Source organism: Saccoglossus kowalevskii, chromosome 14 (genome assembly GCF_978046115.1).
Source record: "Saccoglossus kowalevskii chromosome 14, keSacKowa6.1, whole genome shotgun sequence".
NCBI classification, from domain to species: domain Eukaryota; kingdom Metazoa; phylum Hemichordata; class Enteropneusta; family Harrimaniidae; genus Saccoglossus; species Saccoglossus kowalevskii.
This window is the reverse complement of record NC_140654.1, coordinates 30176582-30199714: the sequence shown is the minus strand read 5'-3', so window position 1 is coordinate 30199714 and position 23133 is coordinate 30176582. Positions and strand designations below refer to the sequence as shown.

Genomic DNA, 23133 nt, shown 5'->3' with positions numbered 1-23133 from the left:
CTATATATGTAATATCAAAGCAATTGCACTTGCGGTTTTTAACAAGAAGTCGAAAATATCAGTTTTTACCAAAAATGACAAAAATATTCACCAAAATTAGAGAATTGAAGATATCATCACAAAATGAACAAATCTGAGAGAGGTCCACATGTAGTACCTATATATGTAGTATCAAAGCAATTGGACTTGCGGTTTTTAACAAGAAGTCGAAAATATCAGTTTTTAACAAAAATGACAAAAATAATCACCAAAATTAAAGAATTAAAGATATCATTACAAAATTAACAAATCTGAGAGAGGTCCACATGTAGTACCTATAGATGTAATATCAAAGCAATTGCACTTGCGGTTTTTAACAAGAAGTCGAAAATATCAGTTTTTACCAAAAATGACAAAAATATTCACCAAAATTAGAGAATTAAAGATATCAACATGAAATGAACAAACCTAAGAGAGGTCTACCCAAGGTACATATACACCAAGTATCAAAGCATTTAGGCTTGTAGTTTTCAAGAAGAAGTCGAAAAAGTAAAACATTGACACGGACGACGACGGACAATCACTCATATGATAAGCTCCGCTCGACAAAGTCGACAGCAGAGCTAAAAAGAAGAAAAGCCAAATAAGATTTTAATCTTATTGGGATTGGAGGTGTCTTTTGCTTGGCATCAAACTGGAGACTTTTCTTCCAGATTACATACCGGACATGAGGGTTCTCATCACAAACACTTCAATAACAACAAATGCATCAAGTTCCAAATAAATTTTATTTCACATTAGTTATAAAATATCACCACAGATTATTTACAAGTGACTGAGATGGGTAGGACAGTAAGATTGCTTTGACAATATCTCAGGAAAGTCTGAGCTTACTATTGTGAGGTGTGAAAACGTGCAGGCAGTTAGCAAAATGGCTTGTAACTTTGAAAAAGACTTCTGTTTTTGTACAATCTAGACAGTGCCGATCCATAGACATGCGCACAGTTTAGCTCATTCCATTATCACATTAGATGAAGGGGGGTAAAGTGCAGTTTTTCAAAATGAATATGTTCATTAGAATATATGAACAGGTTATTTTGTAGTGTTTTACAGCCGTTCTGAGAATTATTCGGACAGTCAGTTAGCAATATATGTTGGAACTTTGCAAAACACTTGGGTCTTTTCCAATCTAGACTTGATGGCGCCGTTGTATTGGCACGCTCACAATTGGAATCATTCCATTATCTTGCAAGGTGCGGGTAAAACGCGGTTTTCAAAACGACACGTGTTGGTTACCATATACTCGACAGGTTATATGTTGTATATGCATTCAAAGTGTTATTTTAAATTGTTATACCCATCTGAGTCCACCTGACATAGCGTAATTTACAAAACAACTCCCGAGTGTTGAGTAACCCAAGGTATTAATGAAACTGCAGTTTCGCGACAGTTTTGGGCCAAACTAAAAGTTGTTTTCACATTACTGGTGCTGTGAGTATGTCAGGGATACACAGACGGAAAACTCGATTATAATGGTTTGATGGATTTTGTCAAATCAAAAGTCTGCGCCTTCCTTGATCGAATCACTTTTTCAACTGCAGTTTGAAAATGATGGGGTATAACGACCGTTATTATGTCTAGTCCATTTTTGTAACAGGTACAACTGACTAAAATGAGCGAGGAGTTGACATTTTTTGACAGATTTAAGCAACATCCAACTTGTGATTTTCAAAATTACTGAAAATAATTACAATATAATTATAAAAAATAAAGAATGGTTGCTGTGAACGCACGCTAGATAATACTTACAATTCACCAAGCAGACAACCCCTATGAAATAGTGATCCCAAACCATGCGCCCGTCACTCAAGTGACGCCGACAAGTCTAGATTGGGCAAAGACCAAAGTGTTTTGCAAAGTTGCAAGTCATTTTGCTAACTGACTGTCAGAATAATTCTCAGAACGGCTGTAATATATTCTGAATTACGTACAATGTAGATAAACAAGAAATGCAGAATAGTTACTGAATACATACACAAAGTTTGAAAATCATAAAATTGAACGCCTTATGAAGTAGTGAGTTATACACAGCACACCATCTGTCTAGCATTAAATCTACAACAACAAATGTTGCAAAGTTACAAGCCATATTGCTAAACTCAACAGCTGTAAAAAATATAAGATGTCAGCAGAAGGTATTTGGAATTAGTACCTGTAGTACGTTAGGTTAGTAGTCCTTGTATACCTAACCCTTTAATCTTCAATGTATGTTTATGTGCAAGCTTTAACTAAATTTCAGGTTTGTTTGTGTTGTTAAATAATGACAACTACAGTAAGTGTGACTTTAAAGATAGCATGGTATAACCACTTCTAAACAGACCTATAGGCCATGACATTGTGACTTCATATGTTTACTTTTTTTTTACCAACCAGCATGTGAATGTCTAACAACAATTTTCACAAACTGATCACCACTAACTCACAATCTGATGTGCATACGTTACATCACAAGTTGTTTTATCAACAGAAACACATACATGTATATTTAATAACAGCAGCACATCGCCATTATTTTATCTTCAGGTATGAACAACTCGTTCTTACTAACCAGTCACTTAACACATAAAAAAATATGATGACCTATGATGAGATGACCTATGCCCAACTAGGTTGAAATCACTGAGCAAAAAGGACAAAATCAAACTTGAGATATTACCCTGAAAAGGAGTGTAAGAAGTGTCACATGACGCATGGAGGAAAAACGAACAACACGGAATGTATGAATCAATGCTACTGTATTCTGAGCAGAGTTCACACAAAGCAGCCAACCATCACTCAAGAATGTGTTCTTAGTAGTAACGAAGATGTATCTATGTAATCACATATATTTACTTCCTCACAACAACATGTTTGGGTTGTTCGAACTGAGTCATTGGTTTACCACCAGTACCACATGTACCTACACCTACACGACCTGTGTTTGATTCTGGTGTTGCAAAAATACTTTTTCTTACTATTCCTTTTTTGGCTTTGGAAAATGCCTAGATGGGATAGAGAGAAAAGAGTGTTACAATTTATTATCAGAAATAGGAAATTGTCAAGCAACAACATTAGAATGGATTGCCATCATTTCTCGGTTCCTATTTGAATGGGGTACATGTAATATGTATGCCTGTGAGCGAGCACAGTCAGTTTATTGACCCCACTACAAATAGAACTTAGCGTAGAACATCAAAGCGTGGGAATTGTGGAAATCGAGGTATTAGTTCGCAAGTTTAGCAGAATTCATGATGGCGCCAAACACGATTCGTGTTTCACTGCAGATTACAACAACTCGATCACTATTCAATATTACATTTTTTAGTACGATACCAAACAATGATTTATCATGAATATATGGCTTGCTTCGCAAGTGGGACGATAATGACCGAAGGCTCTTAAATTAACACTTAAGGCATTAAGACTCTTTGCAGTAGTCACAGCAATATAGAAAATATTTTATTCAAAACAAAACTAAAATAGTGAAAATACTTACTTTACTGTTAAATTGTTGCCATTTGCTTTTATCACCCTCTCGTTGTACTTCTAAATCTTTAAGTCTTTGCGCTTTCTTTTGATTCTTTTTCCTTTTATAATCTCTCTGAGCTAACAAAAGTTCTTTCCTGAATAAAAATAACAGTTTTTCATTTTATAATCTCTCTGAGCTAACATACATGTGTAAGTTCTTTCCTGAATAAAAATAATAAATTAAACACTCGATTCAATACACCAGATGAATGAAAGGCCTGCTTTACAGTGAAGGGCATAAAACTGTGGTCAATATAGATGTTTTATAAAATTTTTATATACATTTTTATAAATTGAAAATAGTATTGTTACATCAATGTCAGTTCTAGTTAATAATGGGTTCAACATTATTGAATCAGCAAAGGTCTCATTTTGAATATGAGGGCAGTCGTAAATGTTTGTTTGTGAAGGAGTGCTGTAAACTTACTTTGATTTAGGTTGATCACCATCTAAACCTGCTTCTGAGGAAGATCTTTTATTAGAATCTACAGGTTTTAATGATGATGCCTGAAAAACATAAAATGATAAATAATTATATAGAAATCTTTTATAACACCAAAAAAGACTAATTGTAGAGACATGTTTCCAGTTTACACAGGGTTTAGTTTACTGAAACTGATCCCCACCACCGAATCAAATTGGGTCAACTTCTTGACAGCTGGGAAAAGATTCAAGAAAAAAATATTGATTGCATATTGAGATAGGTGACTTTTTATGGCAGAAACAAAAATATTGTTGATCCTTGATTTCAAATTGCCATTTCCTCAACTTCAGTAAGATATCTTCAAGGTAACTTTTTCAATGTATGATTTTCTATAGAGTCAATAATACATATGGGAAATGAGCATGGTTGTGTCACAAAATACCTTTGCATGTGTCATTGATATCATAGTGGTTTAAAGGGTACACTGCATATTACCGTAAAATCTGCTTTAGAAGCTGTATTCCTAATAGAACAATTGAAAACCAAAAATACGCCTTTTCTCATATGTGTAGATGCTCTAATAGAAGCCACATCTCCTCCGTTGCATTGTACCATTTTGATAGAAGCTGTGGCTTCTAATACAGCTTTTACAGTAATATTGTAATTACCAAATAATATCATGATGTAACAGACAAAACAATCAGAAATCATCATTAACATAAAGACTGTTGTTCAAATACATCAGTTTCCCACATACACAATATCAGATGATTGTTAAATACCTAAACTGTTCATTTGAGGTATGGATCTTGATTAAATTACAGTGACATGTCAAATGATTTGGATGTTGCTACTTACTGATGTAATTTCTTTATTTCCCCAACCATTAAATGTAACTTGAACTCTACTGTCATCAACTATTTCTGATATAACTGCATCATAATACCTACAAATAAACAATACATAACATTTCATTACTCATTGTACAACAAAGGTAATTGCATTCCACAGGCACTGTGAGTTATCAGGTTGAAGATATATACCGTATTTATCCGGGTATAAGCCCAGGGTCCTGAACATGGAAAATTGCCAAAAAATACATGTATGGGTAGGCATTTGCCAGGATATCCCCGGCAAAAAAACGATTCGCAAAAAATTCGCAAAAATTGACAACACGCAGATTGAACTGCGGCAGAGAATAGAATGGCAAATGACAAGTCATTGAAAATGACACAGTCCCTGTTAAATGTTTGAAAGTTCTCTTTGTGCTTGTCATATTAAAGCGGAGGGGTTGTCGCGAGTTTGTTCTTGAAACTTGAGTTCCAAGTGGCGTATACAACAGATTGTTTATTTACATCAAAACACGTGTTCTGTGTAGTAGTAATATGGCCAAAAATTAAAACAGCCGTTATTCGGCCATCTTTGATCTGATTATGAAACACACTGATATGTATGATGTATGTGCCAAATACGAATAAAAATGGTACATGTACATAAATTGTGGAAATATAGTAGTAAGGCCAAAAAGTCAGATGGCTGTCAATCGGCCAGCTTTGACAAGATTTTGAAACAAATTGTCATGGACATGCATCCTAACATGTATAAAGTACATGTATGTGCCAAATTTGAATGAAAACTGACAGAGCACGTCCAAGATACCGCATAAAAAAAAAAAACAAGATGCCTGCCAGTCGACCATCTTTGATCCAATTGCGAAATAAATCGTCATGGACATGTATCCTAACATGTATAATCTATGTACCAAGTTTGAATGACAACTGACAAAGCATGTCCAAAATACATTTTCAAAAAACAAGATGGCTGCCAGTCGGCCATTTTGAATCGAATCGCTAAACCACTGCATGTGCATATGTCCCACATAAGGTGCTAGGCACATGCAAAGAATGAAGGGAATCGGTCAACAGGATTCTGAAATATGACTGGACAGACTGACGCATGGACGAACGGACAGACAGACTCAGGAACTCACGGACTGTCAGAACATGTATCCTAACATGTATGATCTATGTACTAAATTTGAATGAAAACTGACAAAGCATGTCCAAAATATGACATTTTCAAAAAACAAGATAGCTGCCAGTCGGCCATTTTGAATCAAATCGCTAAACCACTGCATGTGCATATGTCCCACATAAAGTACTAGGCACATGCAAAGAATGAACGGAATCGGTCCAAGGGATTCTGAGATATGACTCCGGATGGACGCACAGACGCACGGAGACCGAATTATAAGTTCCCGTTTTCGGACTTCGTCCGAACGGGGACTAAAAACATGCAACAGAAATAAATGAACAATATGCAACATTAGAAGTAAAACAAAATTAATGTATTGCTTATAATGTGACAAATAAACCAGAAATAATAAAAATCGACAGTGAGGAATCATTTGAATTAGGATTTTCCCGCCGACAAACACGCCCAATACGCGTGAACTCAAAATGAATTAAAATGTCAGGGGTTAAACTGCGTAAAATGATTTCCGGTCTCGACAAATTACGAATCAACTGTCATACAAGATCAATAATAAAGCCGGCGAACAAAATCCCTACAACTTCTTCCTGAAGTTCGTCGACATCATCCCACACAATTTGGACTTAGCACTTTTAATCCATGGATTTCGCAGTCTGTCAGCTTGGCACTTTTCATTCATGTCTAATCACAATAAAGAGACAAGAAAAATGGGGTCGCTCTGCTGCGATGCTTTTGTTTACAGTCTGGCAATCATCTTTGACCTTTATGCATCTGCTTTACTGATTGGCTAAGAATGACATCACTACTAGTATTTCATCATAAAGGTCAAATCGTGACATAGCTTTCTTATCAGACTAGACGCTTATCAATCACGGTGAAAGTTGTCTCACTATATGGATATCGCGGTGGGCTTGAAATGGGAAGTTTTTTTTTATCCAACGACAGAAGAATAGTTTTCATGACAGAAATGCAATAGCGGTGATGAAAGATGGTAAAAAAATTGGCAGTGTTCGGCGTGACATTGCAAAATTGCTGGCCCCAGTTATGGATTCGCAAGCTGCTACCAAATATTTTATAAAGCCAAAATAACGTGATTTCAACCACTCTCCCAGGTACGAGTTGCTACAATATTGCAACATTGGTTTCATTGTCGACGACGCTAAAGATAAACGAGTGCGACACTTGTACGATTTGCTTGAATCGTTTCTAAGGAAGTACACACCAAACAGCCAGCCCTTTTTAGGGCCACGACATATTTCAAAAAGAGAACTACTGGTACCATTTCTGCTTTAATATATATTTTTATAGACTTGCTGACTGTTATGATTCTGAAAAAAAAATCTTGAAAAATAAATGTAAATCAGCAGTGAACACGCTGCCCTGAAGGCAGAAAGCGAAATATCTATTTTGCTGTCACAGCTATTTTAGCATTCACCCCACCGTATTACGCAATTAACAATTATATTTAAAGAATTTTTATAAGCATCACGACAGACTTCAAGAAAGTCAACTGGTAATACAAGCACAGTCAACGAATAGAAAATATTTTTTTGTTATTTTTTGTGTAGAAAAAGACCCCCTAGGCGTGTGCCCGGATATGACCTCAACTTCTTTATTGTGTCAAAAGTGGGGGTGGGCGTTTGCTTCGGCATGGGCTCTTACCCGGATAAGTACGGTATATACATAAAGTTTGAACATGAACAGTCATGGGGGTCAGGATATGACACAAGAACTGCACTCATTAAAACAAAAAGGGCCGCCAGTTGGTCATTTTGATCTGAAAAACAAAATAACTTGTATGAAGGTCCTATAACACAATCTGTCCAAACACATCCACAATCTGGTTCTGTAATAGCAGAAATGCACGATTTGGATGAATTTGTAACATTAATATTGCAGCCATTTGGTCATACTGAATCTGACCATCAAACAAATACATGATGTATTTTTACATTATCAATCAAGGCATGTTAGAGATATGGCCCTGGAACAGCCTTCATTAAAACAAAATGGCCACAAGTTATCTATTTTGAATCAGATCTGAAAAATAAAAAGATGTAGAGCAAAGTCTGATAATGTACAACGTCTGTATCAAGTTTGAACATAATCCATTCATCCATGACTGAAATGCAGTTTTAGAATAGCAGAAATGTTTGATTTTAATGATTTTTTAACATGTCTTTTATACAGTCGTCTTGAATCGGATTGTGAAAGGAATGGACGTGCATAGGCAGATAAAGATGTATGTGTGCAAAATTTGAATGTGATCATACCAGGAACCAAGATTTTTTCACTGAGATTGCTCCGGAATTGTATAAAAAAAACTTTTGAGTACCTGAAGATTTTTTTCTACAGTATTTATATTACTTCTACATGTATGTATAAATATGTCAGGAGTTTAGACGAAGTCTGCTGATAATCAACAATATTTTGAAGAAGGTAGTCAGTTGTTCTGATCTTAATGACAAAACCTAGCTTAGTGGTTTTTACCATAAATAACTTTGCATTACTGATACCAATTTGTACCATCATCACTATAACAGCTCAAAACTTGTTTACCAAAATGCTAGCGTGGCATTAACACAATTTAATGCAGCGCTAATGTGCGATAACGCGTTAGGTAAGCAAGGTTTAGTTGTACTGAATATTAATTTTCAAAACATAACTTGTTTCGAAACCATCCAGACATCTTTGCTTTGTCACACGCGTTCAGCTTCATTGTTTTCCTCATTTGCATGCAAACAATGCTGCTCGTCTTAACGCATGGCTAATGTGCTTTAACATCGGGTTGGCATGGTCATAATGCAATTTTAACGCAGCATTAACATGCGTTAGCTAAGCAAGTTTTGAGCTGTACTGTAGATATGATTTTGTACTTACAAACCATCGTCACTATAAATAGCTTGACACTCATCACCAAGATTCCATAGTTTATTACTAGATGGTGTTATACTACTATCATCTGTACTGCTGCTTGGTTTGGCATCTAATAAATCTTGTGTCAGCTCAATTACTTCCTACAAAACACAATTCAATTGTACAGGTTTTTTTAAAAGAGATCAGCGGCAATAGCTGTAAATATCCATCTTTTTACTCTGATTTTTATTTCTAATAAACATTCATGTGTCATTAATGCCAATTCGAAATAAGAATATTAAAAAACCTTAAATATAATTCCTGGTTTTGTACTACAATGTACTACCTAGATGAAGAGTAATTGTTTGAATGCCTAGTTATATAGCTATACAGTACCATTAATTTCTGAGCCACAAAACTCACCTGTAAATCTGTTTTCAATTTTAACAATTCTTCATTCTCAGGATCATTTGTTAGTGCAGCTTCAACCTGTAATTTAAAAAATATTTCATGTATTAAGTCATACACAAACAATGCCTCAAAGTAAACAAGGTAAAACACCAATTCTCTAAGACAAGCCTACGTCACAAACTGGTCAACATCCCCCAAACATTGCCAGCAACCAATCACAGACTAGCTTAAACAATAGCTTTCCCTGACGATAATACTTAGCAACATTATTTCCCCCACGCTAACTTGAAAAATCTTTTGTTTTTGTCTCGTTTCCGTTTCTGGTCTGTCTTAGAGAATGTTTTTTCTGAACTGGGTAACAGAGGATCATTGCTCTCTGTTTAAATTTTGGAGTGTCTATGTGTACCAAATATTATAATAATTTATTTTTTTGTATTTCCTTTTTCTCCCATAACTACAAATCAGTAAAATTATTAGTAGCACAATTGTAGCGCTTTCTAATGAAAGCTTGTAACTGCAACGCTACACATACTGTAAACTTTAATTTCATGAGGGACAAATTTTCGCTCACTGAATATAAATAAAATTAAGAAATCATCAATATAGATACAGTGAGGGTAGGCAAGGGGTATTTTTGTAAGCTGTAATCAATGTTTTTTTTTCGTTAAAATGTAATTTAAATAAATAAAAAAACGTAAATTCGTAGACATGGGCAAGGTGTAAAATGTAATCAGCTATTTTATTTGTCCGTAATTTGTACAAAGATCTTATTTTTTGTAAGCGTATAAAGCATTTTCCAAATTAAATGTCGTAATTCATACGCAATTACCAATTTTGATTCTTAACACACAAGTCACATGTATCAAAAATATTATAAAAATGTAATTAGGAATTTGCTTTATTGTGTTTTTTACTGTAAATGGAACTTCCATTTTATTTCCTGTAAAAACGTAAAATGCCGTGTTTATTTCCTGTAACCTGTACCAGCTATCCCCCTTGCCCTCCCTCTACAGTAGTAATTTATTATACCACCGACTTTGGGAGTATGGTACTACTACTGTATGGTTGAAACATAATAACACATTTAACAGCGATATATTCAAAATGTTGGCATACATAAAATTACGATAATCCGCACAGCTATTATACACAAACAACAAATAATGCCTAAAATAGTACACCATACGACATGTGTACGTTACGATTCGTAAACCTACACAACAAAGCCAAAGCCAACAGTCAACATATTTACACCGGTGTTCTATGTTTCTGTGGCTATAACTTTTAGTTGGTCTGTTCATAACGAAACTCTGATAAGTTTAGAGTATCAGATTTGATTGAAATCAGCGTATTACCTGTTGTAATTGAGCAGTGTGTGTCTGCAAACTATTTGTCAAGTCTTCCGCCATTTTAGATTGAACGCCCGGATGTTGAACCGGATGTTATTTGGATCGAACCAAGATGGCGAACCAGGTGGGTATGCGAGTTGTGGTCCACAATTGTCTCCACGTACTAGTGGATATTGCATAAACTTGAAAACCGGAGCTTTCTAAGACAAAAATGTACCGTCATCATCTAACAGCAATCGAACAGAGTACTATATGTGGCTTTGAAAATCAAATAGTAAATCAACGACATATATTCCCAGTGTTAATGACTGTCCGAGTTTTGAAGAAAAATATTTACTGACAAATATTCGTTTTCCTGCCATGCTACCGGTAAATTTAATTACCAACAATTATTTATTCAGAGGTAAATAACATAAACAACATTTTGAATACTGATTCAGAGGTAAATAACATAACATGAAGAAATTAAGCAAGAAACAAAAATTGAGAAATCACCAAACTTGTTTCAATAATTAAAGAAAGGATCAAGTGCTTTACACCAAATTATTATATTATGCATACAAAAACTGTGAATGGAATACTAGTTACCTAGCTAGTAACACCACATAAATCAGGAGAAATTACAAATGTAAATAATTACAGAGGAATCGCTCTTTCTAATTGTAATTTAAAATTACTCAATGTGATTTTTAATTTAAAGAGATTACAAAACTGTCTTGATGTCAAACAATTTTTCCAAGAATCACAATTTTGATTTAGGAAAAACCAGTGAACAACAGACAGTATTTTTTATACCTGAATCATGAATCAGTAAATATATTAATACAGCAGATCAAACACCTTACTAGTATTTGTTTGTTTGCTTTGTTGATCTCCTTAATATATTGGACAGTGTTTGGTGTGGAAAGTTGTTTATACAAATTATTAAAAGCATGGGCACTGAAAATTTCACTTAGTGAAATCTATGTACTAGTGTGTAGAAACAAAATATGCAGTCATAACCAATAAATGTTATACCAAATCATTTTCATCCAACAGCAGAGTTAAGGTAGCGAGACTATTATTTGTGTTGAAAATTACGATTTTCACATTTATTTATTAATTGATGAAATGCACTATAAACTTTCATGTGATAAAGTCAACATAACATAGAATGTCATGTAAGTTGGTTAAAATGTAGATTAAATCATGGTTCACCGCCAGAGGGCGCAACGCCAGAGCAGAGCAAAACACCCTCACAAACAAAACAAAATACTCGTACACAACAGTGTCTTGGGTCCAGTAGGGGGTAGTTTATTTCTACAAACTAAGTGTTCATCCTAAATCTAAAAGCAGGTAAATGATAAGTCAAACCAGAACTAAAGACTATATCCCCCTGGAAAAACAAAATTCAAAGCAAGCTAAATTCAAATGAATAGAAAATAACAAAATAGATAAGATTAAAGCAAAAACTACCAAACAGGTAAAATCATGAAAACAATTGTGAAAAGCATAAACTTGAAAAGGTACAAGCACAAATATTGCAATAAAAACAACATGTTTCAAACATACAAGAGCAAAAAACAAGTCTAAGTAAAAAACTTGGAATCGCCAGCCCCAACCCTAGGAAAAAACAAAAACTACAAAAAAGGGGTGGGCAAGGGTGGGAAAACCGGCAGCAGCAGCAGGTGAGGTAAATTGGCAGCAAAGGCAGGCACAATCTGATTAAAATCTGATGTAGTGTACGGGCTTTAATTATTGTGGCTATAAACTTATTTTAATTTTATTACTTTTGTTATTAATGCCCTTTTATTTTATTATTTTACTTTGATTTTGATTTTTTTTTAATTCTGCCCTACCTACATCTGATCCGACGCCTATGTAAGTCCCGTTCAAATCTCGCATAAGTAACAGCCAATCACAGCCCCCCTTTTATACAGGCTGTCGGTTGCTTACTTTTCAGTGTAGCGATACTCTACGGGCAATCTTTCTGTACATTATATTTTGCCCACTTGAATAAACCATTAATAAAAAATTGCTAGTATATTTTTATTTGCAAAAGAAATTCCACAGCATTTTACAATTTTTGTCATTACATTGAATATTTTTTTCACTTCCAACAAATGTGTACACTTCTAGATACATCTTCGCCAGCCAAGGTTCGTTCATTCAGTCATCGCTTCATTTTATCACTGAGCATAATTATCTAGAATGGAAGCAAAAAAATAAGTAAATCGTAATGATTAGAACAACGTAAACAGCTATAGTAAACAATGCAAACTGATTTTAAATTGTATAACGGTCACCGGCCCACGGCATCGACGCAGAAAATTGGAGCAAACAAATATTTCCTGATCAATTGCGATGTGTTCCAATAAAAAATATTTTATTCCAGTCCAAATCAGCTCAATTACTTTAATAAAGAGTTATTGTATAATGTACACAATGATGATACAATTTGATGAATATTTACAGCTACGGCTTCAATACCGTAGACGATGTTGGCCCGATCAACAAAACATCACCCGTCTCCAGGGCAGGCGACTGGAAAAAGACACTGGTGTTCGGTCGAAACGGCGGAAACAAAATCGTCACTCCCAGAATAACAATGCAAAATAACGATCTAAAGTCGAACCATTCGAGCCACAATATTAACATAAAAATGACTTTCGTTGCATTTGACAATGATAAACTTACCGAAAAGCCGGGTTATTCTCGGTCGCTAATGTCGGTATAATCCGCCATTTTATTTGAGTGCGTTTGCCACCCGACTCCGCCCGGTGACGTCATCATGTGCGCTATAGAAGGAGGTATGTGATTCGTTGACTAAAATCGTCGATAGTGGGTCTCGTTGAAATCTCGTTACATAGGCATCGGCTCAGATGTAGGTAAGGCGGAATTAAAAAAATCACAAAATCAAAATCAAAGTAAAATAATAAAATAAAATAAAATAAAATAAAATAAAATAAAATAAAATAAAATAAAATAAAATAAAATAAAATAAAATAAAATAAAAGGGCATTAGTAACAAAAGTAATAAAAAATAAAATTAAAATAAGTTTATAGCCAAAATAATTAAAGCCCGTACACTACATCAGATTTTAATCAGATTGAGGCAGGCAATGCAGGAACACTGAATTAAGAGTGTTAAAACCCATGCTTAAATAACGGCGCGAAGCGCCACCTCCGTTAATCCATAGGCAGTCGCCGAATGATTGGTCACCCCCCCTCAAATATGCAAAAGTGACCTTTAAGTTAACTAGCCCTATACATGGTAGTTTATAAAAGAAAAAGGCAAATGAGACCTAAGTAAGAAACAGGTAAATATAAATATGCAAATTATCCAATTTATCCAATTATAGCTATCCCATTCCTTTATTTTTTTGGTTTCCAATAGCCTTATACATTTGGATGTCCCTACACATGTTAAAGCAGACCTTGATGGGAAAACAAATTGATTGTGCCGATAAACAAGCTTGAAAATCTTTGCTGTTACTTCATGGACGTTTTCTAGGAGTTTATGTTTTTCAAAATACAAGGTCTTTAACAAAAAATAACGTATACTTATTGTCGTCAGATTAACACCAAATTTTCACAGCTTTGAGGTGACAGTGAGAGGAACTTGAATGTGTCCAGACAAGCTATTTCATAGGTTATTTACAAACGAGTTGTGGTTTGAGTTGGGGGCAATGCGACTAAAACAGTAATTGAAATTCAGCACACTATTTTTTAAAACATGTTGCTTGCATAAAACTGACCAGACACATTAAATTTACCAGACTATTGAACAACTAGGAAAAGTGAAAAAAATACTTCTTATCGCCAGCATAAATGCATAATTATTTTTTTTACAGAAAAAGTAATTTTTCACCTTTGATTAAGTAACAGGTCATAGAATGCAGATACGGGCATGACGAACACACCTTTGCAAAGCTTGAAGTCTGGCGATTCTAAAAATATATACTTTCCTGGGTCTATTTGTAGTCATTTGGTCACAATTAGAAGATGAAAACAAGTAAGCAAATAATAGTCCCGCTACCTTAAAAAAAGATGTAATTTGAGCCCACTATTATCCATTGTCCTTATCCAAATTGTTTTGTTCATTCTGATTCAGTCAGTTTCAACAATATCAACCTGAATTGTTTACTCTGTGCAGATGTAAAATTTTATCAGATTCAAATTTCGAGCTCCAAAATAGTCTTGACGATTTGTATGAATATGTATTGTGAAAAGTTGCAGCTAAATGTGAATATCAGGCAGGCTGGTACCTTGTTTGAAATCAAACCGAGCTGGTGTACCTTAATTTGTTTGAAATCAATGTAGGCTTTAAGTTGCCTGCAAACATCATAAAGAAACTTCAGATTACTTTTTCCTTCACTAGCTTGGTTTTTCTTCTTTTATTCTTGCTTTAGTATATCAAACATGTGTGTGTTTTTATAAATATAATATATTGTTTTTCTATCATTTTCTCAGAACATAATTTTTCAACATTAAATACTATGTACATATGTTTTCTTCTAGGTTCTAAGAGCTATCAGAGTATCTGCTCCTGGATCAATGGTTCTGTTGTTGCCAATGGTGAGGGCAAATGAAATGGATGACAGATTCAAACTAAAGCCAAAAGAGTTACCCATCTATGAAGGAAGTTTTATTAATTCACCAGAATACAAATTTGAATTACAAAAAACAAATGCTGTTCAGGATGCCATTAGTGTCTGTAGACAACGTGTATGGAAGGTAGCAGAGTCAATGCAGGTAAGGGTACTGCAATGTGCTGTCGAGGGTGGGGGGTGTAGACAACGTGTATGGAAGGTAACAGAGTCAATACAGGTAAGGGTACTGCAATGTGCTGTCAGGGGGGGGGGGGGGTGTCGACAACATGTATGGAAGGTAGCAGAGTCAATGCAGGTAAGGGTACTGCAATGTGCTGTCAGGGGGTGTAGACAACGTGTATGGAAGGTAGCAGAGTCAATGCAGGTAAGGGTACTGCAATGTGCTGTCAGGGGGCTGTGTGTGTGTAGACAACATGTATGGAAGGTAGAAGAGTCAATGCAGGTAAGGGTACTGCAATGTGCTGTCAGGGGGGTGTAGACAACGTGTATGGAAGGTAGCAGAGTCAATGCAAGTAAGGGTACTGCAATGTGCTGTCAGGGTGGGGGACTATAGACAACGTGTATGGAAGGTAGCAGAGTCAATGCAGGTATGGATACTGCAATGTGCTGTCAGGGTGGGGGACTATAGACAACGTGCATGGAAGGTAGCAGAGTCAATGCAGGTAAGGGTACTGCAATGTGCTGTCAGGGTGGGTGTAGACAACATGTATGGAAGGTAGCAGAGTCAATGCAGGTAAGGGTACTGCAATGTGCTGTCAGGGTGGGGGACTAGACAACGTGTATGGAAGGTAGCAGAGTCAATGCAGGTAAGGGTACTGCAATGTGCTGTCAGGGTGGGGGACTATAGACAACGTGTATGGAAGGTAGCAGAGTCAATGCAGGTATGGGTACTGCAATGTGCTGTCAGGGTGTTTGTAGACAACGTGTATGGAAGGTAGCAGAGTCAATGCAGGTAAGGGTACTGCAATGTGCTGTCAGGGTGGGGGACTATAGACATCGTGTATGGAAGGTAGCACAGTCAATGCAGGTAAGGGTACTGCAATGTGCTGTCAGGGTGGGGGACTAGACAACGTGTATGGAAGGTAGCAGAGTCAATGCAGGTAAGGGTACTGCAATGTGCTGTCAGGGTGGGGGACTATAGACAACGTGTATGGAAGGTAGCAGAGTCAATGCAAGTATGGGTACTGCAATGTGCTGTCAGGGTGTTTGTAGACAACGTGTATGGAAGGTAGCAGAGTCAATGCAGGTAAGGGTACTGCAATGTGCTGTCAGGGTGGGGGACTATAGACATCGTGTATGGAAGGTAGCACAGTCAATGCAGGTAAGGGTACTGCAATGTGCTGTCAGGGGGGGGGGGGCTATAGACAACGTGTATGGAAGGTAGCAAAGTCAATGCAGGTAAGGGTACTGCAATGTGCTGTCGGGGGGGGGCTATAGACAACGTGTATGCAAGGTAGCAGAACCAATGCAGGTCAGGGTATTACATTGTGCTATCCTATTTCAAAAGTGCTACTTAATTAATTTGGATAAATGTCATATCCTTTTGAATGTTTTTACCCGATACAAATCATGATTTTGAGGTGAGAAAGTCTGGTTACAAATTGCCAAAAATAGGCATTTTTGGAACAATTTTCAAAGGAATCCATGGAAAGGCATTATTTCATAAAAAATAAATTCTATTTCCCAGAATCTCCTAATACTAGTAATTTGTGACATTCAGAATTACCCATTTTGTACATACTATTTTTTTCACTATATGTCCCTGAATGATATTTTTAGATATGACGAGATCTTTTCCCCGTATGCTGAAACTTCATCATTTTCATGTTTTTTTTTATCTATTTTTTACACAAAAAAGTAATTATATGACCATATGCTTTCATGTCAATAACGTAAAATAAAACCACAGTGTTAAAATCATAGAAATCCAAATATCCGTTCCAATACCCGTCAACAACCTAGTACTCCAAGAAAAGGGAGCATTTTGTTCACTTCCATGTCTATGTATTGGCACCTATTTTTATACAACATTGAAGTAATTCTCACTTCAAACCATGACAATTTTGTATGATTAAATGATATAGAGATATTGGTAATGATGGAATTATGTTACTGTGACTCTATGGCCTAAAGTGCCTTGTAAAAAAATCACTGTTACAAGATTTAGAGATTTTCTCTGATCTAAGAAATATTATTCTCAGTTTGTATTTGTTGGTTGTTTTACAGGGCACAATAGATAAAACAAAAGAAGTCTGTAACAAAACGCAGTCCGTATCTAAAGGTAATCATCTTCATGAGAGTGTTACATGGTTAAAAGATAAATAAATCCATATTTTTATTACCATCTGGTAAAAACGTTGTCAATGAACACAAACAGTGGATTACTCTCACCCATGATTGTAAGATTCAGTCATATATTCCACTAAACAGATAATGTTATAAAACACATCAGTCTGTGTTATCCTTTGCCAACTACAGAATATCCATGTACAGTAACTGACAGCAGATGATTTGAATAAAAACAAACAGTTTTATTTTTGATTATATAGGCATTTATATAGCATCATATGTTTGCAAACAATATTATCTCCCTGCAAATTGGTTGCTATGGAAACATTCATTTGAGTCTCCGATCAAGCATAGTTTCAATTTTGTGCTAATGTACACTTCATATATGTATAGTCTTTATAAACTTATGTAATTTTCTGATATTTAATTTTATTCACAGATGTTATTGAATATGCACAAACAGAGGAGGGTATTGTTCCTCGTTTAGTTGCCATATCAATGGCTGGTGTTTTAGGCGTGTTTCTTGGTGCTAAGGGTAGGTCAAGATTTCTTATCTCTCAACCTGGTATCAGTGTTATGAAGCATGAACCGTAAAATTGATAGGGTCCCAGAAACACTAAAATTAATTTTATTTTATTTTAAAGCAATTTAAACAACTAAAATAATAATAATAATCATATTAATAAATTGTCAGTAGAGATTCAACCTGATATTTTGGGTGAGGATACTGCTGTATGAAGAATATCAAAAATGAATGTTCTCCTTGTTTGGGAAATCTAATTCACAAAAAATGTCACTTTGGAATATATTCATACAAAGCATTATACGGAAATTGAATCATTTCACTGAACACAGACAATCCCGTTGATACTTTGCGGCAAGAATCACGTACAATGTTTGTTATTTCGAACAAGTTGTGACTACAAGCAGGAAATGTGTATAATATTGAGGTTATCACAAGAATACCAAAAAGTATGTATCTCAGGTGGAGTGGGATCACATTGACCTCTTCTCATACTTGTTTTATGCATACATTGTGGTATTCTTGTGTTAACCTCATTGTTTGCTTTGTCATAAAGTCAAACCTGCATTAGTGACCACCTGCCTGTAGTTACCACCTGTCTATAGTGACCACTTTTAGGCAGTCCTAAGGCACAACAAATGAGCAACCTGTATATAAAGACCACCTGTCTATAGTGACCACTTTTAGGCAGTCCCAAGGCACAACAAATGAGCAACCTGTATATAAAGACCACCTGTCTATAGTGACCACTTTTAGGCAGTCCCAAGGCACAACAAATGAGCAACCTGTATATAAAGACCACCTGCCTATAGTGACCACTTTTAGGCAGTCCTAAGGCACAACAAATGAGCAACCTTGTATATAAAGACCACCTGTCTATAGTGACCACTTTTAGGCAGTCCTAAGGCACAACAAATGAGCAACCTGTATATAAAGACCACCTGTCTATAGTGACCACTTTTAGGCAGTCCCAAGGCACATCAAATGAGCAACCTGTATATAAAGACCACCTGCCTATAGTGACCACTTTTATGCAGTCCTAAGGCATAACAAATGATCAACCTGTGTATAAAGACCGCCCGCCCGCCTGCTACAGTACCGTTTCATTATTTTCTGGACAAATTATGTCAAATGTATGAGTTGATGATCCATAAAATAATAATCCAACTTCTATATAAGAGACAGTCTGTCTATAAAGACCATTTTAATAAAGTCCTTGGGTGCTTGCTATACATAGGTTTGACTGTATTCATATTTTACATTTACAGTGTTTATGTATAGTAATGATTTGATTAGAACTATTATTATATATCAGTCAGACAACTCACTGATTAGATCAGATGATGTCCAAATGGAATTTGAATTTCCCACCAGTCATGGGTAAATCAATCTAGTTATTTTGGGACACATATTTACATTTCAGGTGGAACAGCAAGAAAACTGATATATGCCGGTGGGTTAATGACTGCCACAGCATCGCTATGTTACCCTAAGCAATCAGTGGAGATTGCACAGAAGGGATACAGAAAAACAGCTGATAAAGCTATAGAGATATATGAGCAACAGAAAACGAAACGTTCACAGAAAAAAACACAAAGCAGTCCACCAAAAAAGGTAAATTTATCAGTTTAAGTGATCTTTGTATAAAATTGCCATGCCAAACTTACCTTTCATAACTCTTGTCATCACTGTTGGTTTCCCAGCAACAGTTTTTCCACATTTTCATGTCCATCTGCAACAAGGCTATTGTTTCAAAAGTTATTGTTATGCAAATATGCTGTTATGCTCCCTAAAATTCTATGAAGGAGCACTGTAAATTATTTTTGGTGAGAAAATTAAGAAAGATGATCTTCCAAAAAAAATTATATTAGAGATCAGTTAGAAATTTATTATTCAATCTAGGAGACTTCCAAAGCATTTTTAGTAGATACCATAGGGAAGTATATTCTCATTTTTTGAAAGCTGTATTTATCTCATAATTTTTGAGCCAAATTGAATAAAAATATCATCATAGTCATGCTTTTATTAATATTTTGGGTTAATGTCATCAAAATATTGATCACCCAATTTCCATCTGAAATGTTGTTTGTGCGTACATGCATGTGTGCATGCAGCATGCCTGGACTGATTACATTCAAACTTCACATAAAAATCAAACATCTTGGAATACATATGTATGCATTCATTTGATTCTAGATAGCTGAATAATGGTGGTTTTAGTGCAAAAAACAGAACAACATCTTGATTGTGTTTCTGACTTATCTTGCTTGATCATGTTCAAACTGGCTACATGCATGTCACACATACATACATGTATGCACATGATCAAATTGAAGATGAAAGTCCATTCTGAAACTGGATCTGATGATGACAGTCTACTTCGACCTTGCTCTCATCATACATAGACAAGTTTTGATCTAATTTGTTGGTACTAGGTGTATGTCATTTTATTTTTTTTGATTCAATAAAATGTCCAACTGGTGGTCATTTTGTTTCAAAAACATTTCTCTGACTTGACTTCACAAAACATGTTTAAATTTCACAAATACATCATACATTATGTCATACATGCAAGTATATGCACATGCATTTGATTTGTGATTCTGTGCGATTGGTTGAGTTGCCATAAAAAAGATTCAATTGAATTTGTAGCTCTATTACGATAGTTATTGCAGGGGTAATAACCAACATCTATCTTGTAACAGGTTGAGAGTAGACCAGCTCCAGTGAAAGCTGAGCAGCCATCAACACCAAAAGTAGATCATGGTCAATCAAAGCCAGAAGATAAAGATATGTATACGACTAGAGGCTAAATCACATACAAATATCTACTTGTGTGACCCCGAGAACCTTTCTAAATGATTTGATTATTGTTTTTCTTCATTAAATTATAAGCATCCCATAATTTCAGTGATTTACTAGGTACCATATTTGAGCATGGAATTATTACATAATGAGTAAGATATATAATGTGTAATGCTTTAAATCTACATGCATATTTTACAAAATAAATCATCATTTTTGCAATGTTTTTCGAAAATACTTTATGTGTCCAGAGTGGTTTGTAAAGCAAAGGTGTTTATGATGTCACCATGCAGGTTTTCAGATCAATACTTTTCTGTAACAAATATTGGGTGACAGGGACAGATTTAGGGGAGGGGGCAACCCATTTTGACCAGTTACTGCTCTCGTAACCTACACGTTTTCGCTTGATGTTATGTTTGACATTGTACTATAGTATCATCTTGTTAAGTTTTAGGATGAGGCCATTTAATATTATGTATTTAAAATTATTCGCATTTCATTCTTATGTATACAATTAATTTTATTTTTGTTCAATCAATGAATTAATGATTGCATTTATGCCACATGTGAACACATAGCATAAAACAACAAGCAATGAAGAATAAAATTAAAAAAAAACACACAATGAAAACCCCATTTATTCACATTCATATTTTGGGGTTTTTCAACTTTGTAATGTTATTTATAATGGTGCTGCATAAAAGTACGTGCGTGTGTGTGTGTGTGTGCGTGTGCGCGTGTGCGCGGGCGCGGGCGCGTGTGTGGGTGTGTTCCCTTCCATCGATATCTCAAGAACCAATGTTCGGATTTCAATGAAACTTGGTATATAGCTTGTCTGGGGCAATGCGCACATTTGATTAGTTTTTGGTTGACACCCATGCATATTAATGAGCTTATCTGCATAATAATGTGTGAATTTTAAGCTATTTCAGTTATATCTCAAGAAGCATTAAAACGATTTTTATGTAACTTGGTAAGAATGTTACTAATGATTGGCTGCTGCAATTCATTGTTGTATTTTACATTTTATTAAAATTTAGCACTTTTTATGTATTTTTTTTTTAAATTTGTTTATGCCCAATTGCATTAATACAACTAATAGGAATCGGTGAGTGGACTAATTTGCATAATGATGCGCATGCGTGTTCTATTTTTTATGACCAGCAATTTATGATGGTGTCAGCCATTTTGTTATTTCCAGTGTGTTGTACAAAAACGAAGCAAGCGCTCGGGAGATGAAATGTATCAGTTTACATTATGAAAAGGTCTAAGAAATTACATGTATGATTTTTTATTATCGTATAAGTAAATAAATAAATAAGTAATTGAACAAATGTATAACCTCAATGACTGTGAAACGAATTACTGTGCAAGCTAGTTTACATTCACGTGTGGTGTACAATTACATTCAAACCACGGAACATTGAACCCTGTGTGAGCCCAGTCAAAGAAAATAATGAATGCGAGATTCATCATCGCCAAAACCATGGCAGTATTGAAGATATGAAAATGGTTGGTAGGTTCGATTTCATGGTAAAATGTTGTGTAAATTCGTTGTACTTGTGAATCCTGATTTATCACCGTATTATTGAACGCGAGAACAAATGTGGTGACCTCCAGCATCAATGTAGTTGTATCAAGTCGCTGCCGTAAGGAGATATTTCCTTTGTATCGCTTACCGACATTGTATTGTACTTCTTTCCTTTATTTTCCTTTACACATTTGCATTTGCACTTTCACCCCCACCTTGAGGTATGTATGGGGGTCTAAAAACTAACTCTGCGACGCGATTGTGCGACTCGCCGAATGTCGATTATTGCACTCTGCGAAGAGCACGATTCCCATTGGTTGGTTGGTCGAAAAGCGCGCGAATCTCAATGGTCGATCGATTTACCTCCATGATCGATATAAGGGTACACCGCATGCCATATAGAAATGTTCAGTTTTAAATGGTTATTTCGCCGACTGCTCGCGAACTACGGTAAACAAGTATTTACCGACGACATGCCGCACGGTTCGGTAATCAGCAAGTATTTAACATTGATTTATTAACATATATAACATCCCCCGGAGGGGATGAAAGGAGTTACAAAACACATGCACGTTGGTGTTGGCTGCCTTATTACGGTGTAACATCAGGGAGCTGGTAACATTAACGCCATCTTGAAGTTGTAAGGCTTCGTCCGCAACTATGCTCATTAGCATAGGCGGCAGCTTTAAAGCGAGTAGAGTGCGAAGTACGTTTCACACGATGTTACGTTCTTTTTTGTCATTAGCAAGTATAATTTGTTATGACTTTATTCATCACTTTGAACTCCCAAATAAAGCGTGTAGCGGGTCAAACTG

At 35.6% G+C, this 23133-nt stretch overlaps 2 protein-coding genes and 1 long non-coding RNA gene across 4 annotated transcripts; 1 reads left to right on the top strand and 2 right to left on the bottom strand.

Annotated features, from left to right (window-relative positions):
• Positions 1 to 748: 748 nt before the first annotated feature.
• LOC100370753 (survival of motor neuron-related-splicing factor 30-like) lies at positions 749 to 10693 on the bottom strand. The gene is made up of 7 exons (XM_002733753.4): positions 10585 to 10693; positions 9242 to 9307; positions 8843 to 8979; positions 4829 to 4916; positions 3974 to 4053; positions 3515 to 3641; positions 749 to 3020 (listed from the first exon to the last, which is right to left on the bottom strand). Exons 1-7 carry the CDS (start codon positions 10636 to 10638, stop codon positions 2868 to 2870), a joined length of 705 nt encoding a protein of 234 aa, XP_002733799.1. The 5' UTR covers positions 10639 to 10693; the 3' UTR covers positions 749 to 2867.
• LOC100370304 (MICOS complex subunit MIC27-like) lies at positions 10642 to 22128 on the top strand. 2 transcript variants are annotated; one of them, XM_078008388.2, is made up of 7 exons: positions 10670 to 10702; positions 14446 to 14572; positions 15079 to 15312; positions 17397 to 17451; positions 17899 to 17994; positions 19406 to 19596; positions 20688 to 22128. In XM_078008388.2, the coding sequence occupies exons 3-7, from the start codon at positions 15115 to 15117 to the stop codon at positions 20793 to 20795; spliced, it is 648 nt and encodes a 215-aa protein (XP_077864514.1). In that variant the 5' UTR covers positions 10670 to 10702; positions 14446 to 14572; positions 15079 to 15114; the 3' UTR covers positions 20796 to 22128. The 2 variants fall into 2 exon arrangements, with proteins under 2 accessions (XP_006815287.1, XP_077864514.1); XM_006815224.3 differs by lacking the exon at positions 14446 to 14572 and having other exon boundaries at positions 10642 to 10702.
• On the bottom strand, positions 12588 to 13470 carry LOC146734680 (uncharacterized). Its single transcript, XR_014931570.1, has 2 exons — positions 13255 to 13470; positions 12588 to 12763 (listed from the first exon to the last, which is right to left on the bottom strand). It is a non-coding gene; the product is annotated as an uncharacterized LOC146734680 (long non-coding RNA).
• Positions 22129 to 23133: the final 1005 nt, after the last annotated feature.